Source organism: Podarcis filfolensis (assembly GCF_964270895.1).
Source record: "Podarcis filfolensis genome assembly, chromosome: 13".
Classification (NCBI taxonomy): Eukaryota; Metazoa; Chordata; class Lepidosauria; order Squamata; family Lacertidae; genus Podarcis; species Podarcis filfolensis.
The window spans coordinates 44,273,586-44,299,151 of NC_139615.1; the positions used below are offsets into that span (position 1 = coordinate 44,273,586).

Genomic DNA, 25,566 nt, shown 5'->3' on the forward strand with positions numbered 1-25,566 from the left:
AATTCTAATAAACATTTATTAAAAAATAATAATAATAAAGTTACGGTGTGAGAATGACCACAGCCCCTGTAAAAGGAACGTATGCAATGTATCTGAGAGCTCATTTGATGCCGTTTTCTAATGCCCTAGCTGTGAGACAACTGTGCTTCCCACTCCCTAAAGAGGAGCCATATTAAATTATTATTAGTAGTAAGTAATGCTATACAGTCATACCTCGAGTTACAGCCGCTTCAGGTTGCGTTTTTTCAGGTTATGGACCACCAAAACCCGGAACTTTGAACGGGTTACTTCTGGGTTTCGGCGGTCGTGCATGCACAGACGCGCTAAATTGTGCTTTGCTCAGAAGCGCCGAATTGCAACACGGATCATGTTCGCAACCTGAGCGTCCACTGTACAGTGGTACCTCAGGCTACAGACGCTTCAGGTTACAGACTCCACTAACCCAGAAATAGTACAACGGGTTAAGAACTTTGCTTCAGGATGAGAACAGAAATTGCGCGGCGGCGGCAGTGGGAGGCCCCATTAGCTAAAGTGGTGCTTCAGGTTAAGAACAGTTTCAGGTTAAGAACAGACCTCCGGAACGAATTAAGTTCTTAACCCGAGGTACCACTGTATTAATATTTAATTGTCCTAATCTACCTCGAGCCCCAGGAATATACTCACAGTGGTACCTCGGTTTTCGAACATCTCAGAAGTAGAACGTTTTGGCTTTCGAACGTCGAAAGCCCAGAAGTAACTGTTTCGGTTTTCTAACACTTTTCGGAAGCCGAACGTGCCAAGCAGGTTCCGTGTTGAGTTTTCCGGACACAAATGCTTCCAGAAATGCATGCTTCTGTTTTCAAACATTTCAGAAGTCAAACAGTCTTCCAGAATGGATCACGTTCGAAAACCGAGGTACCACTGTACCTCCATGGCGTATGGGCGATGAAATGGCTTTCCTCTAATGAAAGATGTTGTGCGCTTATACAGTGGTACCTCGGGTTAAGTACTTAATGCGTTCCGGAGGTCCATTTTTAACCTGAAGCACCACTTTAGCTAATGGGGTCTCCCGCTGCCGCCGCGCCGCCAGAGCACGATTTCTGTTCTCATCCTGAAGCAAAGTTCTTAACCCGAGGTACTATTTCTGGGTTAGCGGAGTCTGTAACCTGAAGTGTATATAACCTGAAGTGTATGTAACCCGAGGTACCACTGTACAAGGTATCTATGCACCCATTGCCCGAGAGCCAAACTCTGTAGAATCCTGAAGAAAATACAACTGAGGAGACAGTACCCAGTGACTTCTGGGTAGGCCGAAGCCAGGGCACCTCTCCTTTTTGCAACCCACCCAGTGCTTCCGGTCCTCTCCCGTCTTCCCTGCCCATGAGCCCCTTCTAGCTCCTGGACTCCCCAGACCAGCCTCCCCGACCCCTGAGAAGAACAGCGACTCGTACCATCTCCTGGGCCACTTCCTCGGCCACATCCTTGTAGAGCTCGAATCGGAATTCCAGGGCGTTGTTGTCTTTATACTTCCCGTGGAGCTTCTTTGTGTCATCCATCCTCAGCCACAGCTTCAGGTTGGACTTCACGCCATCATCCTCTTCAGCCAGCTCCACGTGGACTCCCGTGTCCTCTTGGAAGAAGGAATGGTCCAGGAGATATTTGATGGTGTATCTGAAAGAGAGGGAGGGAGGCGAGGCGGATTGAAAGCAGGGCGCAGTATTAGGATGGTGGCGAAGGGAACGCTTAGAGAGCGCGAGGGGAAAAGATATCTGAAGGGTTGAGTGGCCCATAATAATTTATTTATATTTAAACCCTGCCCATCTGGCTGGGTGATTCTCCAGCCACTCTGGTCAGCTCCCAACAGAATATTACAAACACAATACAACATCAAACATTAAAAGCTTCCCTAAACAGGGCCGCCTTCAGATGTCTTCTAAAAGTCAGATAGTTGTTTATTTCCTTGACATCTGATGGGAGGGCGTTCCACAGAGTGGGCACCACTACAGAGAAGGCCCTCTGCCTGGTTCCCTGTAACCTCACTTCTCGCAGGGAGGGAACCGCCAGAAGGCCCTCAGAGCTGGACCTCAAGATTAGACCTTCTTTGGAGGTCTTTAAGCAGAGGCTTGACAACCATATGTCAGGAGTGCTCTGATGGTGTTTCCTGCTTGGTAGGGGGTTGGACTCGATGGCCCTTGTGGTCTCTTCCAACTCTATGATTCTATGATTCTAGTCCATGAGCACAGATCCCATTTTATGTGTTTGTTCTTTAAAAAATCCTAAAGTCTTCTGAAGACTTGAGCAACATGTTGAAGTTCTCATTAGCCTTTGATATATGGAATTTCCAGTGATACTGCGGTACAGTGGTACCTTGGTTGTCGAACTTAATCTGTTCCGGGAGTCTGTTCGACTCTCGAAACCGTTGGAAAACAAAGGCACGGCTTCCGATTGGCTGCAGGAGCCTCTGGCACTCAAGCAGAAGTTGCGTTGGACTTTCGGCTTCCGAAAAACCTTCGCAAACTGGAACACTTCTGGGTTTGCAGTGTCCAAGAGTCGATTTGTTTGGGAGCCGAGCTGTTCGAGTACCAAGGTACCACTGTATTTAAAAAATAAATCACTAGCGCTGAGGGCACAGCAAGCACACCCTGGAGGAGCCGTTCGGCGCTCTGCTTTTCCGGACGTGCCTCACGGTGTTGTCTAACAAGGAGGAAGTGCAAGCGGTTCCCCGGTTCCCCGCTGGAGAGCACAGTGGTGAATGTCGCTCACAGAAGGGGCAGGCGGGCAGCAGAAAACACTGCTCTGTGAGCCGAGGCCAACCAAAGGCTGGATGAGAAAAAAAACGGCAGGCTCTCGTACGAATGAGAGCCTCCAGCCCTCCTGTAATCGGCATTCTTCGCAAAGTCGCTCCCAAAACCTGTGGGTCACTTACGGTTGGCCTGTCCATCGGTGCCTAAGCAATGATGGGCAAGAGCAGCATGCCTCTGAGCACGTGCAGAGTACCCACCCTTGGCCCACTTGCGGCTGAGTGGTACTGGCAGCTTTTTTCCCCCCTCAGAAAAAGAGCACTGCTTACATGACCCACAGACTCGTCCAATCCAGCAAGAGACTTCTGCCATTCTTATGTGCAGGTTTAAAATAACAGGTGACATGTTTAAATATGTGTCACACCCTTTTCTGCAGGTTGGGGATGAGGCTACCAACGGGTTCTGCATTTCCACATGTGTCTCCAGGTTTCTACCCCACAACAACCAGGACCACTGTTCTTTGCCCAAATGTCCTGGAGTTTTCGCAAAAGAAGAGCGTACTGTACAGTATGTTTCCGAGCACAATTCAAAGTGTTGGTGCTGACCTTTAAAGCCCTAAACGGCCTCGGTCCAGTGTACCTGAAGGAGCGTCTCCACCCCCATTGTTCTGTCTGGACACTGAGGTCCAGCTCCGAGGGCCTTCTGGCGGTTCCCTCACTGCGAGAAGCCAAGTTACAGGGAACCAGGCAGAGGGCCTTCTCGGTGGTGGCACTCGCCCTGTGGAACGCCCTCCCACCAGATGTCAAAGAGAACAACAACTACCAGACTTTTAGAAGACACCTGAAGGCAGCCCTGTTTAGGGAAGCTTTTAATGTTTAATAGGTTATTGTATTTTAGTGTTCTGTCAGGAGCCGCCCAGAGTGGCTGGGGAAACCCAGCCAGATGTGTGAGGTATAAGTAATAAATTATTATTATTACTTCTTTTCTTTAAAGAAAAATCATTGTTTGGGTTGTAACCTGTATCAGGGGCGAGGAATAGTTGCTGGGTTCCAACCCCCCATCAGCCTCGGCCGGCCTGACCATTGGGCAGGGATGATATGAGGGGCGGCCCAACCAAACCCAGAGAGCAACAGATTTCCCAGACCCTATAACCATTGACCCACCAAGGGTAGCAGAAGTCAGGCCAGGGGCGCAGATCTCCCCTACCTTTCATACTTGTTCATCCGGATGCAGCCCTCAATGATCTCCTTCAATTCAGGCACCTTCACATTGTAAAAACTGCTGGGCTTGATGCCCTGTGATAAAAGGGACGGAGGGCAGTTCAGATGGGGCCAGGGAGTCAAGAGGTTTTGGCAGTGGCGTAGCGTGGGGGGTGCAGGGGGGGCCGGCCGCACCGGGCGCAACATTTGGGGGTTAGGGTTAGGGGGCACAAATCCACGGGTTAGGGGGGCGCAAATCCACGGGTTAGGGGGCGCAAATCCACGGGTTAGGGGGCGCAAATTACTTGCCTTGCCCCGGGTGCTGACAACCCACGCTACGCCACTGGGTTTTGGGGGAGGTTAATGGGTGGACAGAAGTCAGGGCATCATGAGGCTTCCAAGCGAAATATTTGGGGGGGCAGGAGAGTGAGAGCCAGTGTGGTGTAGTGGTTAAGAGCGGTAGTCTCATAATCTGGGTAACCGGGTTCGCGTCTCTGCTCCTCCACATGCAGCTGCTGGGTGACCTTGGGCCAGTCCCACTTCTCTGAAGTCTCTCAGCCCCACTCACCTCACAGAGTGTTTGTTGTGGGGGAGGAAGGGAAAGGAGAATGTTAGCCACTTTGAGACTCCTTCGGGTGGTGATAAAGAGGGATATCAAATCCAAACTCTTCTACTCTTCTTCTTCTCCCTGGGAGGAGGAGGAGAAGGAGACGCCCGGGGACCTAGCAAGGGGTGTAGCCTATAAGGGAGAGAGGTTGGCTCTAGCTTCCCGAGTAAACAAGAGGCTATGCTCTCACCGAGGTGACCTTGCGATAGATCTGAGCCGCATTCTGGCATTCTGAGTAGGGGTATTCCGAGGTGGCCATCTCCAGCATGCACATGCCAAAGGCATAAACATCCACGGCTTCGTCGTATTTCTCCTCGTACATCTCTGGCGCCATGAATTCTGGGGTTCCTGGGAGAAGAGGAAGGAAGGCGTTTATCTGAGGCTCAGCCCCCTTCAGCCACTAGCTCAGCCGGTAGAGCGTGAGACTCTCAATCTCAGGGTCATGGGTTCAAGACACACAATGGGTGGAATATACCTGCATTGTAGGGGGTTGGACTAGATGGCCCTTGGGGTCCCCTTGTAGCTCTACAATTCCAGGATTCTATGATGCCACACATACCTATCCAGTAGGATAACCCTTTAATGTGAAATGGGTGCCATCCCATTACACATCCAGCTTCTGCTGAAGATCTCCAGTTCTGATCAATAAGGATCTAATAACCTTGAGCTTGACAAAGGTGGTGCTGTGGTCTAAACCACTGAGCCTAGGGCTTGCTGATCGGAAGGTCGGCGGTTCGAATCCCCGCGGCGGGGTGAGCTCCCATTGCTTGGTCCCTGCTCCTGCCAACCTAGCAGTTCGAAAGCACGTCAAAGTGCAAGTAGATAAATAGGTACTGCTCCAGCGGGAAGGTAAACGGCGTTTCCGTGCGCTGCTCTGGTTCGCCAGAAGCGGCTTAGTCATGCTGGCCACATGACCCGGAAAAACTGTCTGCGGACAAACTCCGGCTCCCTTGGCCTATAGATCGTGATGAGCGCACAACCCCAGAGTCGTCCGCAACTGGACCTAACGGTCAGGGGTCCCTTTACCTTTTTAACCTTGAGCTACGGCACATCTCTTCCACAACTATTTCTCAATTCAAGCACAACACACTTCACATCGTGTCATCTGTGCACCTGGTGAAAGCAGGCAGAGCAGGTATCCTTGGTGTCTGCTCCTCACCTGTGCAACTCCTATCCTTGGCAAGCATCACAACAATTCCGAGCTTCTTATGGAGTTTTAAATTTTAACTGGTCTTGGTGGACCACAAGTTTAACATGAGTCAACAGCGTGATGCAGCAGCAAAAAATGCTAATGCTATTCTAGGCTGCATCAACGGAAGTATACTGTTCATTTCAAGGCAAATAATAAAGGTAAAGGGACCCCTGACCATTAGGTCCAGTCGTGACCGACTCTGGGGTTGCGGCGCTCATCTCGCTTTATTGGCCGAGGGAGCCGGCATACAGCTTCCGGGTCATGTGGCCGGCATGACTAAGCCACTTCTGGCGAACCAGAGCAGCGCATGGAAACGCCGTTTACCTTCCCGCCGGAGCGGTACCTATTTATCTTCTTGCACTTTGACGTGCTTTCAAACTGCTAGGTTGGCAGGAGCAGGGACCGAGCAATGGGAGCTCACCCCGTCGCGGGGATTCGAACCGCCGACCTTCTGATTGGCAAGTCCTAGGCTCTGTGGTTTAACCCACAGCGCCACCCGCGTCCCTTTTAAGGCAAGTAATATTTCCACTCTATTCTGCCTTGGTCAGACCACACCTGGAGCACTGCATCCAATTCTGGGCACCACAAATTCAGAAGGATGTCGGCAAGCTGGAACGTGTGCAGAGGAGGGCAACCAAGATTATCAAAGGTCTGGAAGCCAAGTTTTATGAGGAACAATTGAAGGAGCTGGGTATGCAGCCATGGAAAAGAGGAGACTGAGAGGATATTTGACAACCATTGTCAAGTATCTCAATGGCTGCCACATGGAAGATGGAGCAAGCTTGTTTTCTCCTACTCTGGAAGGGAGGACTCCAAGGGCTTCAAGCTCCAAGGAGATTGCGACTTAACATCAGGAAAAAACCTTTGGACAGTAAGAGCTGTTTGTTAGTGGAATAGTCTCCCTTGGGAGGTTGTGGAATCTCTTGGGAGGTTTTAAAGCAGAGGTTAGATGGCCATCTGCCATAGATGCTTTAGCTGAGATTCCTGCATTGCAGAATGGTCCCTTCCAACTATACAATTATATGATTCTATGGTCTTTAGCAGGACGCGGGTGGTGCTGTGGGTTAAACCACAGAGCCTAGGGCTTGCCGATCAGAAGGTCGGCGGTTCGAATCCCCGCGACCGGGTGAGCTCCCATTGCTCGGTCCCTGCTCCTGCCCCCCTAGCATTTCGAAAGCACGTCAAAGTGCAAGTAGATAAATAGGTACCACTCCAGCGGGAAGGCAAACAGCGTTTCCGTGCGCTGCTCTGGTTCGCCAGAAGCGGCTTAATCATGCTGGCCACATGACCCGGAAGCTGTACGCCGGCTCCCTTGGCCAGTAAAGCGAGATGAGCGCCGCAACCCCAGAGTCGGTCACGACTGGACCTAATGGTCAGGGGTGCCTTTACCTTTATGGTCTTTGGCTGGTTCATCCAACTTTCCCCCCCATTCAGTCTTTGATCTCTTTACCGGATACATGCCTGCTCTAATTCCTGTTATCCAAACCTGGCCGCCAGAGACAGAAACATCAAAGTACCTATGACACTCTTGGCAAATGACGCCCGCTTGAGTGTGGCCAAACCAAGGTCCCCGATTTTGACGGAGCCCGTGGGCCCCGTGATGAAGACGTTGTCACACTTCAGGTCGCGGTGGATGATCGGGGGCGATCGCGTGTGGAGGAAATGGAGACCCCGCAGGATCTGTCTGCTCCAGCGCTGGAGGACTTTTAGCTTCATCTCCTTGAAGCGCTTCAGATACCTACAAAATGGAAGCGCCATTAGACTCATAGCCACCTCGCCTATAGAACCAGCTGTGGGCTCCACCCTCTAGGAATGGTGGTGGCGCTGTGGGTTAACCAACAGAACCTAGGACCTGCCGATCAGAAGGTCGGCGGTTTGAATCCCCGCAGCGGGGTGAACTCCCATTGCTCAGTCCTTGCTCCTGCCAACCACCAGTTCGAAAGCACGTCAAAACGCAAGTAAATAAATAGGTACCGTTCCGGCGGGAAGGTAAACGGCATTTCCATGCGCTGCTCTGGTTTGCCAGAAGCGGCTTAGTCATGCTGGCCACATGACCCGGAAGCTGTACGCCGGCTCCCTCGGCCAATAAAGCGAGATGAGCGCCACAACCCCAGAGTCGGTCACGACTGGACCTAATGGTCAGGGGTCCCTTTACCTTTGACCTTTAAGACTGGACCGTCTGAGCAAAGCCTTGCAATCTCTTTTTAAATTTAATTTTATTTATACTTTTCAAGTTTATGTATTTGCATAATTTTACAATCATTTTAACATTTCAAAACTTGACTTTCTTCCCCCTCTTTCTGCAGTTCCTTAAAGATAAAGATACACACACACAAACACACACACACACATCCAAATTCATTTAATTTGCTCACTTGTTTATGTACTTTAAATATATACTCTTGTGAAACTGCAGGTTATTACTGAAATCCTGCTAATGCTTTTATCTGTTTGCAATTTATCTGTAAATATTCAATAAACCATCTCCATTCTTTTATAAAAAGCGGCTAACATCAAGTAAAATAACAATTGATTAAAATACAACTTAAAAACAGGATTAAAATACAACTTAAAATGCAGCCTCATTTCAGTAGAAGCCCAGATCAAAAACTGTTTGGGGGAAGAAAACGACAAATCTCCACCAAGGCCAGCTATCCAGACTGGTCCTACATGGGCCAGAAAAAAGCCAGGGAAGTCCCCAAATAGGGGTTCCATCACAGAAGGAAAAGGAAAGAAGGGGAGGGGATCAGGCTGATTCCAAGCCAAAGGCAAGGCAGAACTACTCTGCCTTACAGGCCCTGCAGAAAGAAATCAGATCCCGCAGGGCCCTGGTCTCATGAGGCAGAGCGTTCCACCAGGCCGGAGCCATCACTGAGAAGGCCCTGTCCCTGGTTGAGGCTAATCTGACTTCCTTAGGGCCCGGGACCTCTAGAGTACAGTCATACCTCGGGTTACAGCCGCTTCGGGTTGCAGACTGCCAAAACCCAGAAGTAACAGAACAGGTTACTTCCAGGTTTCGGCGGTCACGCATGCGCAGAAGCACTAAATCACGCTTTGCACATGCGCAGAAGCGCCGAATCGCAACCCGCGTGCGCTGATGCGGGATGCGAACGCTGCAGGTTGCGAACGTGCATCCCGCAAAGATCACGTTCGCAACCCAAGCATCCACTGTACTGCTATTTATGGACCTTAAGGTCCTCCGTGGAAATGAGAAGGCTGATCGCTGAAGAATTGATGCTTTTGAATTATGGTGTTGGGGGAGACTCTTGAGAGTCCCGTGGACTGCAAGAAGATCAAACCTCTCCATTCTGAAGGAAATCAGCCCTGAGTGCTCACTGGAAGGACAGATCCTGAAGCTGAGGCTCCAATACGTTGGCCACCTCATGAGAAGAGAAGACTCCCTGGAAAAGACCCTGATGTTGGGAAAGATGGAGGGCACAAGGAGAAGGGGACGACAGAGGACGAGATGGTTGGAGAGTGTTCTCGAAGCTACCAGCATGAGTTTGACCAAGCTGCGGGAGGCAGTGGAAGACAGGAGTGCCTGGCGTGCTCTGGTCCATGGGGCCACGAAGGGTCGGACACGACTAAACGACTAAACAACAACAAAAAGGTCCTCCGCGGGGCATACCAGGAGAGGCGGTCCCGTAGGTACGAGGGTCCTAGGCCTCGTGAAATGAAATGGTGGGCGTCCCCACTACCGCAGGACAACAGCCCCGGAGGCCCCATGGCCCTCTACCCATTGACCTCACTGCCGCCTTCCCACAGTCGCCACCCAGCCAGTTTCATGCTCACGTTTTGAGAGTGCCAGAGGTCATGAGTTCGGTGACCAGGACGATGCAGACCTGCCCCTTCACCGAAGACTTCCACGAGTCGTAGAACCGGACGATATTTGGGTGCTGGAGTCCCTTCAGCATCTCCACCTCCTCGCTGAAGCGCTGACGCTCCATCTTGGACAGCTTCCGCGTCTGAGAAAGGAGAAGGCAGAAGCGTTAAGAGCTGCACGGCCATCTCCGAGGCAGCCGACGTCACGCAAACGAAATGGGAAATGATATACAATGAATCGAAAAGGATGTTCAGAATAACTTTTATTAAAAAAAAACAAAAACCAGCAGCTTTTCTTTTGGGAATTATAGGGACAGAACTACCTGAATTGTACAGAAATTAAGAAGGAGGAAGCTAAGAAATTTTGGACAGTAATACATGAAGAATTAAAGAAGATGTTGAAAATATCAATAATAATGGATTGATAGGGGAAGAGATACCACCGGGGGTGGAAGTCACAAACTCCACCCTTAAGGGAGGAATGGATTTGTAAACTAAATGTATACTTAACTCTGGCAAAACTAACGGCTATTATAAGGAACCAATCGAATCAAAAATTTAAAAAGGAGTGGGAATGTTTTGATGAATATATGCTAAAATATTGCTCAAAAAAAGAAATCCTAATATGCCTAGATTAAAATGTAAAGTATCTGAGGGAAGGTAAATTAGTAAGGAAAGATAATAAGAATATATAGAAGATTTGGCAAGGTTGTAAAATGCAAAGATAAATGTAATCTCGGAATGTGGAGGAAATCGAGTGGGGGCGGGAAGAAGCGGGGGGAGGGACAAAATAATATTAGGTTTGATTGATGGATATATGGGGGGGTGGGGAGTATGTGGTGATGGCTTTGGTTTATTTATATTGTGATGTAATATGGAAAAAAAACATTGTATTGACAAAAAGAAATTGTATAGAAATTTATTTATGTACGCTGCTCCAGAGGCAAGAATGTTACTTGCCCAAAAATGGAAAGAAGAAGAAGTCCCAGCAAAGGAAGAATGGATACAAGAACTTATGGAATATGCAGAAATGGCGAAATGTACTGGAATAATAAGAAATCAAGATAACCAACTTTTTATAAAAGAATGGAAACGGTTTGTTGAATATTTACAGATAAGTTGTAAACAGATGAAAACATTGGCAGGATTACTGTAATAACCTGCAGTTTCACAAGAGTATATATTTGCAGTAGATAATTAAATGAGCAAGTGAAATGAATTTGGATATGCAGAAGGTATATAAAAAAAAATAAATTTAAGGAACCACAGAAAGAGGGGGAGGGAAGTCAAATTCTGAAATGTTAAATTGATCGTAAAATCAACGAAATGTTTAGACTTGAAAAGTATAAATAAAAACTAAAACAAAAAAGCCAAACTGAGTTTTTGTAATGTAAGCATGCACATTTCAAACTCTCGTTTTAATTTTGACATGTGACATACAATTTAAGGCGTCAATGTTTTCTAAACTCCCCCAACCCCGCCTGCTCCCCCCCTTCCTGTTAAAAGTTGGGGTTTGCAAGATCAAAAAAAGTGGCAAGGTGATTGTCTTGACTGCTTTGTGCTATTCAACTTGCCTGCCAACTTAATTCGTCGCCAAGAAGCTGGTAACCTCACAGAGATGGGCTCCTTCACAAGCTTGCCAGATTTTTATTGCACCATGCTGGCTTCCGCCAACTTCTACTGCGGCAAATTCGATTAGGAGGATCTCGTTTAAAAAAGGAGGGTGTTTAACTCACAGAGGGGGGCTGCACCAGGCTCCAGTGAATAGAAATTTAAAGATGGGGTGTTCAGTTAAATCTCCTGGAAACAGTGATTTTTATCAGGGAAGCGGGCAAAGAGTGGCAATTCCTGCAGAGGAAAGGGAGCCCTCAGGGAATGGAAGAGTTTCACTCTGAATACACCTTTGTGCCCTTTTCTAAACCTACACTCTGTGAGTGGGGAACATTTTTAATTCTTGATAAATGCTATTATGATTATTATTAATTTTTATACCCCACCTTTTCCTCTGACAGGGACTCCAGGCGGCTTACAGATAAAATAAGAACAGCTAAAAGCATAAACAATCACTAACAAAAAAAAAATCAGCATGGATAGAATTAAATCAGTCTATAACTCAGTTTTCGAGCGCCTCAGAAGCCAAACATTTCAGTTTTTGAACACCGAAAACCCCGAAGTAAATGCTTCCGTTTTCAAACGCGCCTCAGAAGGCGAACGGCTTCCACTGCGGGTTTTTCAGTTTTCTGAACTGAACCCTTTGTGCCTCTGTTTTTAAATGTTTTGGAAGTCGAAGGGTCTTCTGGGACGAATTATGTTCGAGAACCGAGGTGCCACTGTATATGATTTTCATATATCCACCACTATATTTACACACCACTTTGATTGGCAGAATTGGCACTACTACAGATGCCACCTAATACCCGTTCCGCATTTGATGGTTTAGTGTGGCAACGCCTACCCTTGGAACTCCCTGCCTATTGACATCAAGCAGGCGCCTTCAACTGTACTCTTTTCCTGCTGGACAAGCGTACCCAGATGCTTAGAAAACCGAGGTGAGACAGATAATAATAATAATAATAATAATAATAATAATAATAATAATAATAATTTTCTTTATACCCCGCCCTCCCCAGCCAAGACCGGGCTCAGGGCGGCTAACAACCAATAATAAAAACAAGTTGATTGAAATACAACTTAAAAAACAAGATTAAAATGCAATGTTAAAACAATTAAAACATTAAAATGCAGCCTCACCACAGGAGGAGAAAGGGAAAAAGAAAGAGAGGGAGGGAATCAAATTGATAGATGCCAACAACATGCTAAATTGCTAGAATGCATCGCAGCATTTCAGGCTTCAAGTTAAAAACTTCCAGCAAATAGATAAACCAGAGTAGCAGCCAAAAGAGGAGGATAGAATCTTTTTCCTTGACATGCTACTTTTCTTCTTGCGAGGACATGTTTTTTTCCTGAAGGGGAGCATTCAAAAGCAGTACCTCTCTTTTGCAGGGTACTCTCCCAACTCATTTTACTGCAAAAGTGGACCCAGAGTAATATTGGCCTAGCTAGAAAATGATGGGGGGTCTGTTCTCGTTTCATTTCACAGCAGTCCAAGAGAGCCCCGCGTCTGACACACACAGAAAATCCTGCAAAGTACGTTGCCGAGACGAATCCTGCCTGGTTTGAACTAGTCTGTCTCGCAAGTCCCAGGTAGATGGTCCCTGAGGGGAAACTTCCATTTCCCAACATAAAAAGCAGGGAGAGATGTCTAGAAGATCTCATCACCTCGTGATATTTCAGTCCCTCCCCGCTGCAGTTCGTCCAGGTTCTCTGCTCTGGGCCGAGGAGCTGGAAGGAGACATCGCCCTAATCTCTTTGATCACCGCTTTGCTCCACGGACGTCAGCAGCCGAACGGGATGAATGCAGCCTTTCTCCAACGCCGGAGAGCCAAACGGAACCGTAAAATTGTCCTTCCCAGAACCACCTTTCCATCACCGCCACTGCAAACATACATGGCACCAGAAGCAGCCAGCTTCCTAAAGGAGCTGTAGCCATTCTGCGTCCTGATCTACAATGGCAGAACCAAGGCCAAGGTGGGTGGGACAGGTACGAGGGCCCGGTCTCCTGGGTTCATTTTGCAGCTGCGGAAGGGGGGTCCCCAGCAGCTGTGCCAAATAATAATAATAATAATAATATATTTATACCCCACCCATCTGGCTGGGCATCCCTAGCCACTCTGGGCAGCTCCCAACAGAATATTAAAAACACGATAAAACATCAAACATTAAAAACCTCCCTAAACAGGGCTGCTTTCAGATGTCTTCTAAAAGTCAGATAGTTGTCTATTTCCTTGACATCTGTTGGGAAGGCGTTCCACAGGGCGGGTGCCACCACCGAGCAGGCCCTCTGCCTGGTTCCCTGTAACCTCACTTCTCGCAGGGAGGGAACCGCCAGAAGGCCCTCGGAGCTGGACCTCAGTGTCCGGGCTGAACGATGGGGATGGAGTTGCTCCTTCAGATATACTGGGCCGAGAATGTTTAGGGCTTTAAAGGTCAGCACCAACACTTTGAATTGTGCTCAGAAACGTACTGGGAGCCAATGTAGGTCTTTCAGGACCGGTGTGATATGGTCTTGGCGGCCGCTCCCAGTCACCAGTCTAGCTGCCTCATTCTGGATTAGTTGTAGTTTCCGGGTCACCTTCAAAGGTAGCCCCACGTAGAGCGCACTGCAGTAGTCCATGCGGGAGATAACTAGAGCATGCACCACTCTGGTGAGGCAGTCCATATGCAGGATGTGACGTTTGGGACAGGGGGTGTTTTGCCCTGGCAAACATCTGGAGCCCCCCTTTTTTGCTCATACAATATGTCCTCTAATTGCTACCTCATGTGACATGGCTGCCCTCCTCCTGAAGTTGGGGGTGGGGGGAAGTTTGGGAGTGGGGGGCAGTGTAGGCAGGCAAGCTGCAGCAACGAGCGAAGGGCAATGGCAAGGATCCAGCCTTCTCTCCCGCCGAGCCAGAATCGGACCCCAGTTGGGCAAGGGCCAGAACCCCTGCCGGCACCAAGCTCTCCGCTCCGTCCAGATGCAGCTGGAACAGAAGGGGCGATTTGGCTCGCAGGAGCTGGCTGCGAAGAGAGCGAAAATTGCCGAGGCAAACACGGCAGCCCAGGTCCACCCCTCCTCTGCACCTCAAGGGAGCTCAGTTGGAAGAGAAACGGCGGGGGGGACGACAGACAGAACGTGTTTTAAAAGCGGCCGCTCTGCCAGGGATTCGGCTGCGTCTCTTTCCGGTGGCGCGGCGCCCACCTGCTAGGCCACACTGCCGCCATGTGCCGGCGGGAACCGCCTCACGGCCTCATTGGCCCGGGCCTCTGTGGTGGAGCTGGAGGCGGTTCGTATTTTTACACTCGGGGTGTTTATGAAGTTTTGCTACAGATGCAGCTGTGTGCCGTCAGCCCCTGTGAAAGCTTCATTGTCCGCAGCACAGGAGAGGCGAGGGAAAGAAACACGGGGCCAGAGCAGCTTCATAAATGAAGGCACATTTGTAGCAAGGGGGGAGAGGAGCCCCTGCAGCTTGCATGAGGAGTGGTAGCTGTTCAGGAGCGAAACAGTGCAATAGGAAAGGGGAACCTGACTACAGTCTCTATGAACCATAGGGGCCTCAGCTCCTCGGTTTCTGGATGCGCTCCAGCAGACCCTCTTAGGCCTGGTGCGCCACAGAAAGAGCCACAGTTTGCTAATGGCCACAAACCAAATAAATTGGATACGATTGGGAAAATCTAGGAGCAGCTCAACTGGATTAAATTCACAACTACACTAAAGGATAGAGAAACGTTATCGGGAGCAGCTAGGTAAATGGGATTTTAGTAACTAGCTGCATAAAAAGGCGAACTGCGAATATACGGAGATGGAGTGAAATACTTTTACAATGTGCTAAAGAAGCTGCAAGGGACGTGGGTGGCGCTGTGGGTTGAACCACAGAGCCTAGGACTTGCCAATCAGAAAGTTGGCGGTTCGAATCCTAGCAGCGGGGTGAGCTCCCGTTGCTCTGTCCCAGCTCCTGCCAACCTAGCAGTTCGAAAGCACGTCAAAGTGCAAGTAGATAAATAGGTAATGCTCCGGCGGGAAGGTAAACGGCATTTCCGTGTGCTGCTCTGGTTCACCAGAAGCGGCTTAGTCATGCTGGCCACATGACCCGGAAGCTGTACGCCGGCTCCCTCGGCCAATAAAGCGAGATGAGCGGCCACGACTGGGCCTAACAGACAGGGGTCCCTTTACCTTTAAAGAAGCTGCAATATTCTGATCAAAGCGATAGTACTGCATGTACTGCCTTTCCATCTTTAGAGCAGTGCCATATCTATCAGAATGTGTGAACTGGCTCTTTTTAATGTAGAAGTAAAAGCTTGCAAGTATGTGTTTCCAAAAGTGCCACAGTTTGCTATATCCAAGTTTAAATCTGCATGCACACAATCAATGTGGATTAAGAGCTCCTCAAGGTCCCCACCAGACTGGCGTTTTTGTAGGTGTTTTCTGCAACATGCAATTGATGCAATGACAGGGTATTAGTGGTGGATTTACACCGGATTGTAAACACACCATTTTGCTTTTATCGGCGGCTTGGTGATACTCCCCGCAAGCTGCCATACTATTGCCCTCTGGAGGGGCACTCTTGCGCTATAGTGCCACAAAACTAGGGTAACAAATGCCTCTGGAACATTTATGGTATAAAAAGCTACAGGATAGGTCAGTTGGTTAGAGCAGGGGTCAGCAAACCTTTTCCTCAGACCTTGTGGGGGGCCGGACTATATTTTGGAAAAAAAAAATGAACGAATTCCTATGCCCCACAAATAACCCAGAGATGCATTTTAAATAAAAGGATATATTCTACTCATGTAAAAACACGGTGATTCCAAGACCGTCTGTGGACCAGATTTAGAAGGCTATTGGGCCATGGGGCTGCCTTCAGATGTCTTTTAAAGATAAAATAGCTGCTTATTTCCTTCACATCTGAGGGGAGGGCGTTCCACAGGGCGGGTGCCACTACCGAGAAGGCCCTCTGTCTGGTTGCCTGTAACTCCATTTCTCACAATGAGGGAACTGCCAGAAGGACCTCGGTGCTGGATCTCAGTGTCTGGGCTGAACGATGGGGGTGGAGATGCTCCTTCAGGTATACTGGACCGAGGCTGTTTAGGGCTTTAAAGGTCAGCACCAACACTTTGAATTGTGCTCGGAAACATACTGGGAGCCAATGCAGATCTCTCAGGACCGGTGTTACGTGGTCCCACATAAGTTATAGGACATGCACTGAATGGAACTGAGACAGTATGTCTGCCCCAAGACGTTTGTAAGAGCAGTTTTGAAAGTGGGATCTGCACAGAATCACCCTGACACTTTCCTGAGCACAGATAACCAAGAATGCAAAATAAAAAGCAAAATAAAAAAAAAAAGCTGTAGGAAAGCTATCCAAGACAGAAGCCATCCTAGAAGCGATACCCTCTACCCGGGAAGCCCCGTCCCCCATCAAATAAGCTTCTTCCTCTTCTTCGGCTGCTACCCTACTGCCAGACAGGCTTGCCAGAAGCTATTAGTTTAGAGCCTGACATCTTCGGGAAAGGGAACACTTAATTGCTTTCTGAAGTCATTCATACTCCTGGGATTAACGGTTCGCAAGTCTAGACGGCCCTTTTAGTGGCAGTTTGCCCCTTAGAAGGAAGGCGTGGAGCCGTCCGGACTCCTACCCCACACCCCTGGAAGAGCTCACTCCCGATCGGCCCCTATCCTGGGGGGCTGACAACATAAGGCTCTGCCTTGCCCTGAAGATTCTCCGTACAGTGGTACCTCGGGTTAAGAACTTAATTCGTTCTGGAGGTCCGTTCTTAACCTGAAACTGTTCTTAATCTGAGGTACCACTTTAGCTAATGGGGCCTCCTGCTGCTGCCGTGCCGCCGGAGCACAATTTCTGTTCTCATCCTGAAGCAAAGTTCTTAACCTGAGGTACTAGTATTTTCCGGCATATAAGACGACTGGGCGTATAAGACGACCCCCAACGTTTCCAGTTAAAATACAGAGTTTGGGATATACTCGCCGTATAAGACTACCCCTCTTCCAATGCACACCAAATAAAAATTTAAAAAACCAGTCTCTAGTCCGGCTCGGAAATCCGCTCCACTTTCCAGTGGCCGGGGGCTTCTGGGGCCAATTTTCAAGTGTATTTCTGCTTCATCTAGAGAGCTTGGTGTCCTCTAATTTAATTTGTTGTCGTTTTGTCCTTTGGTAGGGAGTTGCTGCAGGAGCTGCTGCTGTAGCCGGTGTATAAGACGACCCCCGACTTTTGAGAAGGGTTAAAAAGTAGTCTTATACGCCAGAAAATACAGTATTTCTGGGTTAGCGGAGTCTGTAACCTGAAGTATCTGTAACCTGAGGTACCACTGTATTTCTGTCAAGACGTCCGCCGCTTCTCTACAAGTCCTGCTGAGTTTTGTGGCCCAGGCTACACACAGGAGTACAACGTGGATTCTGCTCGGCTCTTGAGCTCTCTGCTGCTTGAAATTGGACCCTCCTGTGCCGCGAAACACGGGGCCTTGCCTCTTGGTTCCATCTGCATCCCAGCCGGACTCCAAAGTTGCTGTGACAACCAATGTGGCCAAGGCTCATTTCACACAAGGTTGAGCTAGGTCCTTCCGACTTTTATTTGCTCAGGGAACCAACCTGACATAATGTGCCTGTCCCTATCGGATTAGGCTTGCTTCCTCTTCCCCAAAATAGACCATACGCTGGTGCCCATTGGGAACAGTAGGGTGGAAGTTGGGGAGACTAACGACGCCAGAGACGCCTGAGTCTAAGTTTGTTCCCCATCCCTTTTCCACGCTGAATGCTACAAGGGCAATGCAGACGGAGGGAGGAGGAAACTGAAAGTGTCCCCGTCTGAAAAAATGGGGGAGGCAGTGTGGTACAGTGGTTAGTGCTGGACTAAGACCTGAGAGACCAAGGTTCGAATCCAACCCATGGAGGGAGGGAATGTGAGTGACTGGCCCAAGACTGATACTGGAGATGCAAGATTCAAAACCAGGGTTGTCCTGAGCCATTGTTCAGACTTTACACTGAGCCGTAATACTGCACCAGCTCTCACCTTGACAAGGTAGGGTTCATTAGGCTAAAATGGTCTATTCAGGCCACTAGACCACAACCAGCCTACACCCTAGAGCAGTGTTGGTGCTGACCTTTAAAGCCCTAAACAGCCTCGGTCCAATATATCTGAAGGAGCGTCTCCACCCCCATCGTCTACCCGGACACTGAGGTCCAGCGCCGAGGGCCTTCTGGCGGTTCCCTCACTGCGAGAAGCCAAGTTACAGGGAACCAGGCAGAGGGCCTTCTCGGTAGTGGCCCCCGCCCTGTGGAACGCCCTCCCACCAGATGTCAAAGAGAACAACAACTACCAGACTTTTAGACGACATCTGAAGGCAGCCCTGTTTAGGGAAGCTTTTAATGTTTGCGGCATTATTGTATTTTAATATTTTGTTGGAAGCCGCCCAGAGTGGCTGGGGAAACCCAGCCAGATGGGCGGGGTATAAATAATAAATTATTATTATTATTATTCAGCAATCTTTTTCAGCCGTGGGCCGGTCCACCGTCCCTCAGACCATGTGGTGGGACGGACTGTATTTTTTTTGGGAAAATGAACCAATTCCTATGCCCCACAAATAACCCAGAGATGCATTTTAAATAAGAGGACACATTCTACTCATGTAAAAACACGCTGATTCTCGGACTTTCTGCGGGCTGGATTGAGAAGGCAATTGGGCCGCAACCGGCCCCCAGGCCTTAGTTTGTCTACCCCTGCCCTTAGAGGACAGCAGCACTTTTTTAATTTGCAGAGTGTTCTCACAGATATCCTGTGTCAGAAAGTGGATCCAGTTATTTCTGTTTTCAGGCACTTCCCTCCATGCCTCTCTACAGCGGAGGGGCAGAGCGTCTGTTTTGCATCCAGAAGGTCTTGGGTTCGAGTCCTGGTCTGACTTGCTATAAGGCAGCATCCTGTTCTCCTTGTCTTCTTTGAAAAACCCTTCCGAGCGCTGGAAGGCAGGCAACATACTCCTCTCTAGAGCTAAGGACCACAGCCTGCCCCTATATATTTTAACCCAGAGCCCCCCTGTCCAGCTAGGGCACTGGGTGCAAACAACAGCTGCCCAGAGAAATGACACTTGGCTGACGCTGTTCCAAGGTCTTTGCTGCAACCCTGGGTAATGTGATATAGACGAAGCTCTAAGAGGAAGGCAGAGAGCAAGATAAATCAGGATTAGACAAGAGGGAGAGTGCCAAGCCTAGAAAGACGCCTTCCTTCAATGACACCCCAAGAAACACACACACACACACACACACACACAGCCCCTAGCTGGGTTCTTGCAGGCCGTGGCAGTTTTCACAAGGATGAAAAAGACTCAGAAAGGAGATAACTGGGATTAACTGGGATTCACTCGTGGGTTAGGTTTGAGCCCAGTGAACACCTGCAACTCACAACCTACTGCTTTTTCCATAAACCAGTTCCAAATTCCATTACACTTGTCCACGCAAAGTCTACGCCTGTGAGCAATCCACTCGCAGGTGGGCAACCGTAGTGAGGTCTTCGGTCCATTGGCTAAATGGAGCTGTACATTTATCTTTCTTTGTTTTCGTACTATATTTTTTAAATTCCGTTTCTAAAATTTCGCCATTTGACTTCCAATAATTGCATAGTTCCACAAATTGACTTCCCACCCTCATCTCCGCAGGGTTTTTGTTCAAACCCTTTTTCTACTATGTTATAGATCAGACGCTTTTACAGAAACCCTTCTAATGCAATTTCTTAATCATTTACATTTATCTTTCTAATGCAGCAGTTATCAGTCTTTTGGACATAATGTTAACTGATAACAATTGTTTATGTGATATATACCTTTTGTTTTTTCCTTCCTTCTTTCTTTCTTTTTCAAACCCCTTTTTATGTGCTGTATTTAATTTTTTAAAGAAATGAAAGAGCCCTACAGCCTCTCCCTTTCCAGCCCATGAAAACACTCATTGGGGAGAGGAGAGTTCAGACCCCAAGATCCAACTTCGAAGCAAACTTGAGGCCTGGAACTTCTTTTAGTTTTAGTTTTAACCCCACTGCTTGCACCCCATCTTCAGAGACCGGGAGCCTCGCGGTGGAAGCGATATCAGCCCTGAAACTAAGACACAGAGTCCCTTGCCAGCAATTCCCATTTCCTGGGAGGCCACCCACAACCGGGGCAGCTATTTGGCGACTGAGCTCAAGTAGCAGGGGAGAGGTATCGTATAAGAAGAGTGTGGCATTTATTTCTGTCTTATTTTAAATTAAAGCATTGTTATCCATTCCAAGCCTCTGAGGTACAGAGCCTATAACTCAGTGGCTGTCTAACTTTTCCCTCTGGGACACACTTCCAGAACAAAAACTGGTTCGCGCCACACGAATTTTATTATTATTATTATTATTGCTAAGAAATACATTGGAAAGCAAAAAAGAAAAGAAAAAAGAAACCACTCCTGGCAGTGCTTGATTTATAACACAGAACGCAGCTACTTTATAATATGATCATGGGAGACCCAGAAAGACTAAAACAATGCAGCTACATATGAACCCAAATAATTCCCTTAATAGAATATTGATTGCCCTCGAATCTCACAGTCGCGTTTGCCAAACTCTCCTTTGAAAACCACTGCTGTAAAATAATTATGAAATTAATTATGCTGTAAAATAATTATGAAATTAATTAGGTGAAATTATGCTGCAGGCTCAGGTGACAAGTCGCCCTCTGACGTTGTCATCTCACCACAGCACCCGTCACTGAGGCCTAAAAAGACCTGCCCACCTTACGCAGGTGCCTGGAAATAATTCCAGGCCTTCTGAGAAGGGAGTGGTACCTGGAAGGATTGCATTTATGCATTTGAAATATTTGTTCAGCCCTCCGGATGCTGGGTCCCCAGCGCTGAGCCTCGAATCTGTTCCCCGTTCTCTAGAGACCCTCAGAGGTGCACCCAATGTCCGCTGGCTCCATTAATACATGCAGAAAATAGTCGTCCTCAGCAAATATTGGTTAGACAGCTCCAGACTGTATTTTCTACCTCGTTCCCCATCCCCCCACCCCCAAAAAAGAAGGCCAGCCATAAAACGATGCTTTAAATTTACATCTGCACACCAGAAATAGACCCGGGCAGAACTTTTCGGATGGGGAGGCTGGGTCCCAATAGCTCAGGTTTGTGGTTTGCTGGCCGCAGATGTTTTAAAAGGCAACATAATGATCCACTGCGAGAGAAAATAGGACAGAGCTATTTTTTAAAAGGCGAACAAGTGACAGTAAATCCTGTGTTTGTGCAAGAGGCTTATCCCCAGCACAAGGACTGCTTAAAAAAGAGAGAGAGAGAGAGACTTGGAAAAGCTTGATAAATGTTCCTTATTTTTAGTTGGCCTCTTGAAAAACATCTGCAAATCGAAGAGCGTCATTGGAGAAGGAAGAAACGCTACACTGATGCAGGATTATATATTCATTTACTTGCAATATTCCTGTATTGCCTAATAACAAACAAGTGGCTGGACGGGGCTTAGTCTTAAGTCATAATTGTCCATTATAAGCAGAGTGTGTGTCTCCCCTCCCATCAACCCCAAAGCCTCTCGCTGTATGTCTGAGATTAGAGGACAAAGAAAGGGTTTCAAAGTCACAGGCAGTGTTAGAAACTCAGTTTATAAGCTAGGTGCCAAATGGACTAGGCGACTCTCAGAGTCCCTTTCAAAGCTAAAATTCTACGATTCTATGATCTCAACCACGTTGCTTGATGTAGCTTGCTCTTCCAACAATTCAGTTGTATGCAAGAAGGAGAAACACAGAGGGGAAATAGTATTAAGGCAGAGATTTTTAAACTGAGGCCGCCAACTCAGAAATCTCTTTGCAGTCACAAGTGGACCCATGCCAGTAGCAAAACGTGCCTGGCAAATTTATAACACGGGCCATAGGGTGCAGAGTTTAGCAGGAGCTCAGCCCCAGCACCTAGCTTTTAAATAAATATGTAAATAAAACACCGACTGTTACTAAGCCCATTTATGCTGTCTTCCAAACTTCCGTCCACTCCCAGAGGTAAGCACCACACCTCTGGGAATGGATGGAGCCAGGTGAGCAGGAAATCTGAACCAGCCCCATGGGAATGCAGTTTATTGGTAGTATTCCATTCAATACTCCAGACTTTGCCCCAGAGTGATGGCTAACAGGCCTAGGGCAACAAAAAGAGAAAAAGGTAAAAGGTAAAGGACATCTGGACAGTTAAGTCCAGTCAAAGGCGACTATGGGGTTGTTGCGCTCATCTCGCTTTCAGGCCGAGGGAGCCAGAGTTTGTCCACAGACAGCTTTCCAGGTCATGCAGCCAACAGGACTAAACCGCTTCTGCTGCAATGGGACACAGTGACGGAAACCCGAGCGCATGGAAATGCCGTTTACTTTCCTGCCATTTTTGTTGTTTAGTCGTTTAGTCGTGCCCGACTCTTCGTGACCCCATGGACCAGAGCACGCCAGGCACTCCTGTCTTCCACTGCCTCCCGCAGCTTGGTCAAACTCATGCTGGTAGCTTCGAGAACACTGTCCAACCATCTCGTCCTCTGTCGTCCCCTCTCCTTGTGCCCTCCATCTTTCCCAACATCAGGGTCTTTTCCAGGGAGTCTTCTCTTCTCATGAGGTGGCCAAAGTATGGAGCCTCAGCTTCAGGATCTGTCCTTCCAGTGAGCACTCAGGGCTGATTTCCTTAAGAATGGATAGGTTTGATCTTCTTGCAGTCCATGGGACTCTCAAGAATCTCCTCCAGCACCAGAATGCAAAAGCATCAATTCTTTGGCGATCAGCCTTCTTTATGGTCCAGCTCTCACTTACATACATCACTACTGGGAAAACCATAGCTTTAACTATACAGACCTTTGTTGGCAAGGTGATGTCTCTGCTTTTTAAAATGCTGTCTAGGTTTGTCAGTGGCGTGCTTTCAAACTGCTAGGTTGGCAGGGGCTGGGACAGAGCAACGGGAGCTCACCCTGTCTTGGGGATTCGAACCGCCAACCTTCCGATCGGCAAGCCCAAGAGGCTCAGTGGTTTAGACCACAGTGCCACCCGCATCCCTAAAAAGAGAAAGCAAGCTGCCCCAGACCATCAGCACAGAAAACAGGGCAACCCACCTGCAATTGTCATATGACTGTTCAGTTCCAGCCCTCAACCTGGCAAATAAGGACTTGGGACCCTGTTGAACCACGTGCCTCAGGGGGGCTGAGGTGCACTTTGGACAGCAGTAAATCACACCTGCCAGGAAGATTCAGGGCCGTACGACCCCAAAGCCAGGCTGCAACCCTCGTATTCAAAAGCAGAAAAGAATTGGCTGAATTAGCCTGAAGCTAAGCTGGCAGAGCCTAGGACTTGCCGATCAGAAGGTCGGCGGTTCGAATCCCCGCGACGGGGTGAGCTCCCATTGCTCGGTCCCTGCTCCTGCCAACCTAGCAGTTCAAAAGCACGTCAAAGTGCAAGTAGATAATTAGGTACTGCTCCGGCGGGAAGGTAAACGGTGTTTCCGTGCGCTGCTCTGGTTCGCCAGAAGCGGCTTAGTCATGCTGGCCACATGACCTGGAAGCTGTATGCCGGCTCCCTCGGCCAGTAAAGCGAGATGAGCGCCGCAACCCCAGAGTCGGCCACGACTGGACCTAATGGTCAGGGGTCCCTTTACCCTTTACCTTTTAAGCTGGCAGAGTGTCAGACGGTTCGAGCCCACATTGGGTAAAAATATTTCTGCCTTACACGGGGGGGGGGGGTGTTGAATTAGTTGGTCCCTTCCAACTCTACAATTCTATGATTCTAAGACAAAACAAACTAACCGGATGAAAGGTGAACATTTAAGGCACACGTTTCTGACACGATGCAGAAAGCATACCCGGGCAGAGTTTTGTAGTACAGTGGTACCTTGGTTTAAGAACAGTCCGGTTTAAGAACGATTTGGTTTACAATCTCCGCAAAACTGGGAATAGTATATTGGCTTGAGAACTTTACCTCGGTCTAAGAACGGAATCCGAACGGTGGAAGGGCACCGTTGGTGGAAGGCCTCATTAGGGAAAGCGCGCCTCGGTTTAAGAACGATTTTGGTTTAAGAACAGGCTTCCGGAACGGACTAAGTTCGTAAACCAAGGTACCACTGTAAATGTTTGTTAAAAACAAACCAGATAGGGGAAACTGCGTCATCTCTACAGCAGTGAATTGAAATGGATTCCAAATATATTTCCCCAGAACTGGAAGCCCACACAGCAAAAGCCACATGGTGATTAGTTCCTTGTAACAGAAAGCCTAATTTTTCTGTCATTCTCTCATACGGAACTGCTCTTTGGAAAGAGTTCTCTAAAATCAGAATAAAGCTGGCATTCAAGAATATAGTGGGGTAACCCTACTCACTAAATCTGCTGCCCCACAGATACATAATCCCTCTTGGACTGGGATGCCCCCAGATCTCCCCAGTTGAACCTTTCGATTCCATCTGTTCAAAACAAGAGTCTGGCAAAAGCTTTTTGGCGTTGCATTTTTGAGGGGAACAACAGGTTATTTCTCATGGTGATGATGATGCTTTTAACTTGTTAACCAGTGTAAAATACTTGGTGGAAATGACCACTATGTCAATTTAGTCCCGTTTATCTACAGAGGCTTTTGGTTATAATTCCAAATGAATTCGGTGCCTGCGCTGAGAAGCCATATTACAACAGTAAACCTCAACATTTTAAAAAACCTGTCCAAAGCTAGCACCACTCACCCCTCAAGGTGACCTTAAGTAGCCTTCCTTCCTGTGTTAGAAACTCAGATATATAAGCTGGGTGCAGAAAGACTCCTTAAACCAGGCATGGCCAAACTTGGCCCTCCAGCTGTTTTGGGACTACAACTCCCATCATCCCTAGCTAACAGGACCAGTGGTCAGGGATGATGGGAACTGTAGTCCCAAAACAGAATGCCTAGTTGCCGTTTTGGAGCCAAACGGCTCAAAAGCCTTATTTTTCAAACGATGGACTGACTGTGACTGATTCTCAGTTAAATGTCTGGCTAGTTCGGAGGACTAACTTGAGCTAGCTTAAGAGTTTTGAGAACTGAAGGAAGAAAAGTCACTTGATCCAGATCAGCCAACATATATATAGGCCTATTCTGAGCTCTTTTCCTTAGTGGTGACTGTTCCTGCTCAGGCTGCACAGAAAACGCATTTTGGTTCCCGAAATTCATCCTGATTGTATAGATAAAATATAACTGATAGAATTCTATAGGGTGGGGTGTTAAGTGTGAGAAAACAGTCCCGATCCAATAATCCCCAGATGGTGGAGACATCCTGGTGCCCAGTCATCTTCACTTGGTCACAAGTGGTTGAAAGCCAGGTGTGAAATGCGCCTGGCTAATTTCGAAGACTGCTGCCTTCACACCTGTTTGGATTATTCTGATTATTCAGGAGTTAAACTTCCCAAGATGTATGAGTCCAGAGGTAGCCTCAAC

At 48.2% G+C, this 25,566-nt stretch overlaps 2 protein-coding genes across 4 annotated transcripts in view; one reads left to right on the top strand and one right to left on the bottom strand.

The window, feature by feature from the left end:
* LOC310747938 (tigger transposable element-derived protein 1-like) overlaps positions 1 to 25,566 on the top strand; it is a 943,100-nt gene that overhangs the window by 803,109 nt on the left and 114,425 nt on the right. The gene's annotated exons all lie outside the window — the stretch shown is intronic.
* Positions 1 to 25,566, bottom strand: part of WNK4 (WNK lysine deficient protein kinase 4) — a 57,436-nt gene that overhangs the window by 23,292 nt on the left and 8,578 nt on the right. For both annotated transcript variants that reach the window (XM_083582452.1, XM_083582453.1), the window contains 5 exons: positions 9,511 to 9,683; positions 7,236 to 7,456; positions 4,717 to 4,874; positions 3,927 to 4,015; positions 1,431 to 1,650 (listed from right to left, as the gene is read on the bottom strand). In XM_083582452.1, coding sequence (XP_083438578.1) covers positions 1,431 to 1,650; positions 3,927 to 4,015; positions 4,717 to 4,874; positions 7,236 to 7,456; positions 9,511 to 9,683 — 861 coding nt within the window. The remainder of the gene's footprint in view (positions 1 to 1,430; positions 1,651 to 3,926; positions 4,016 to 4,716; positions 4,875 to 7,235; positions 7,457 to 9,510; positions 9,684 to 25,566) is intronic.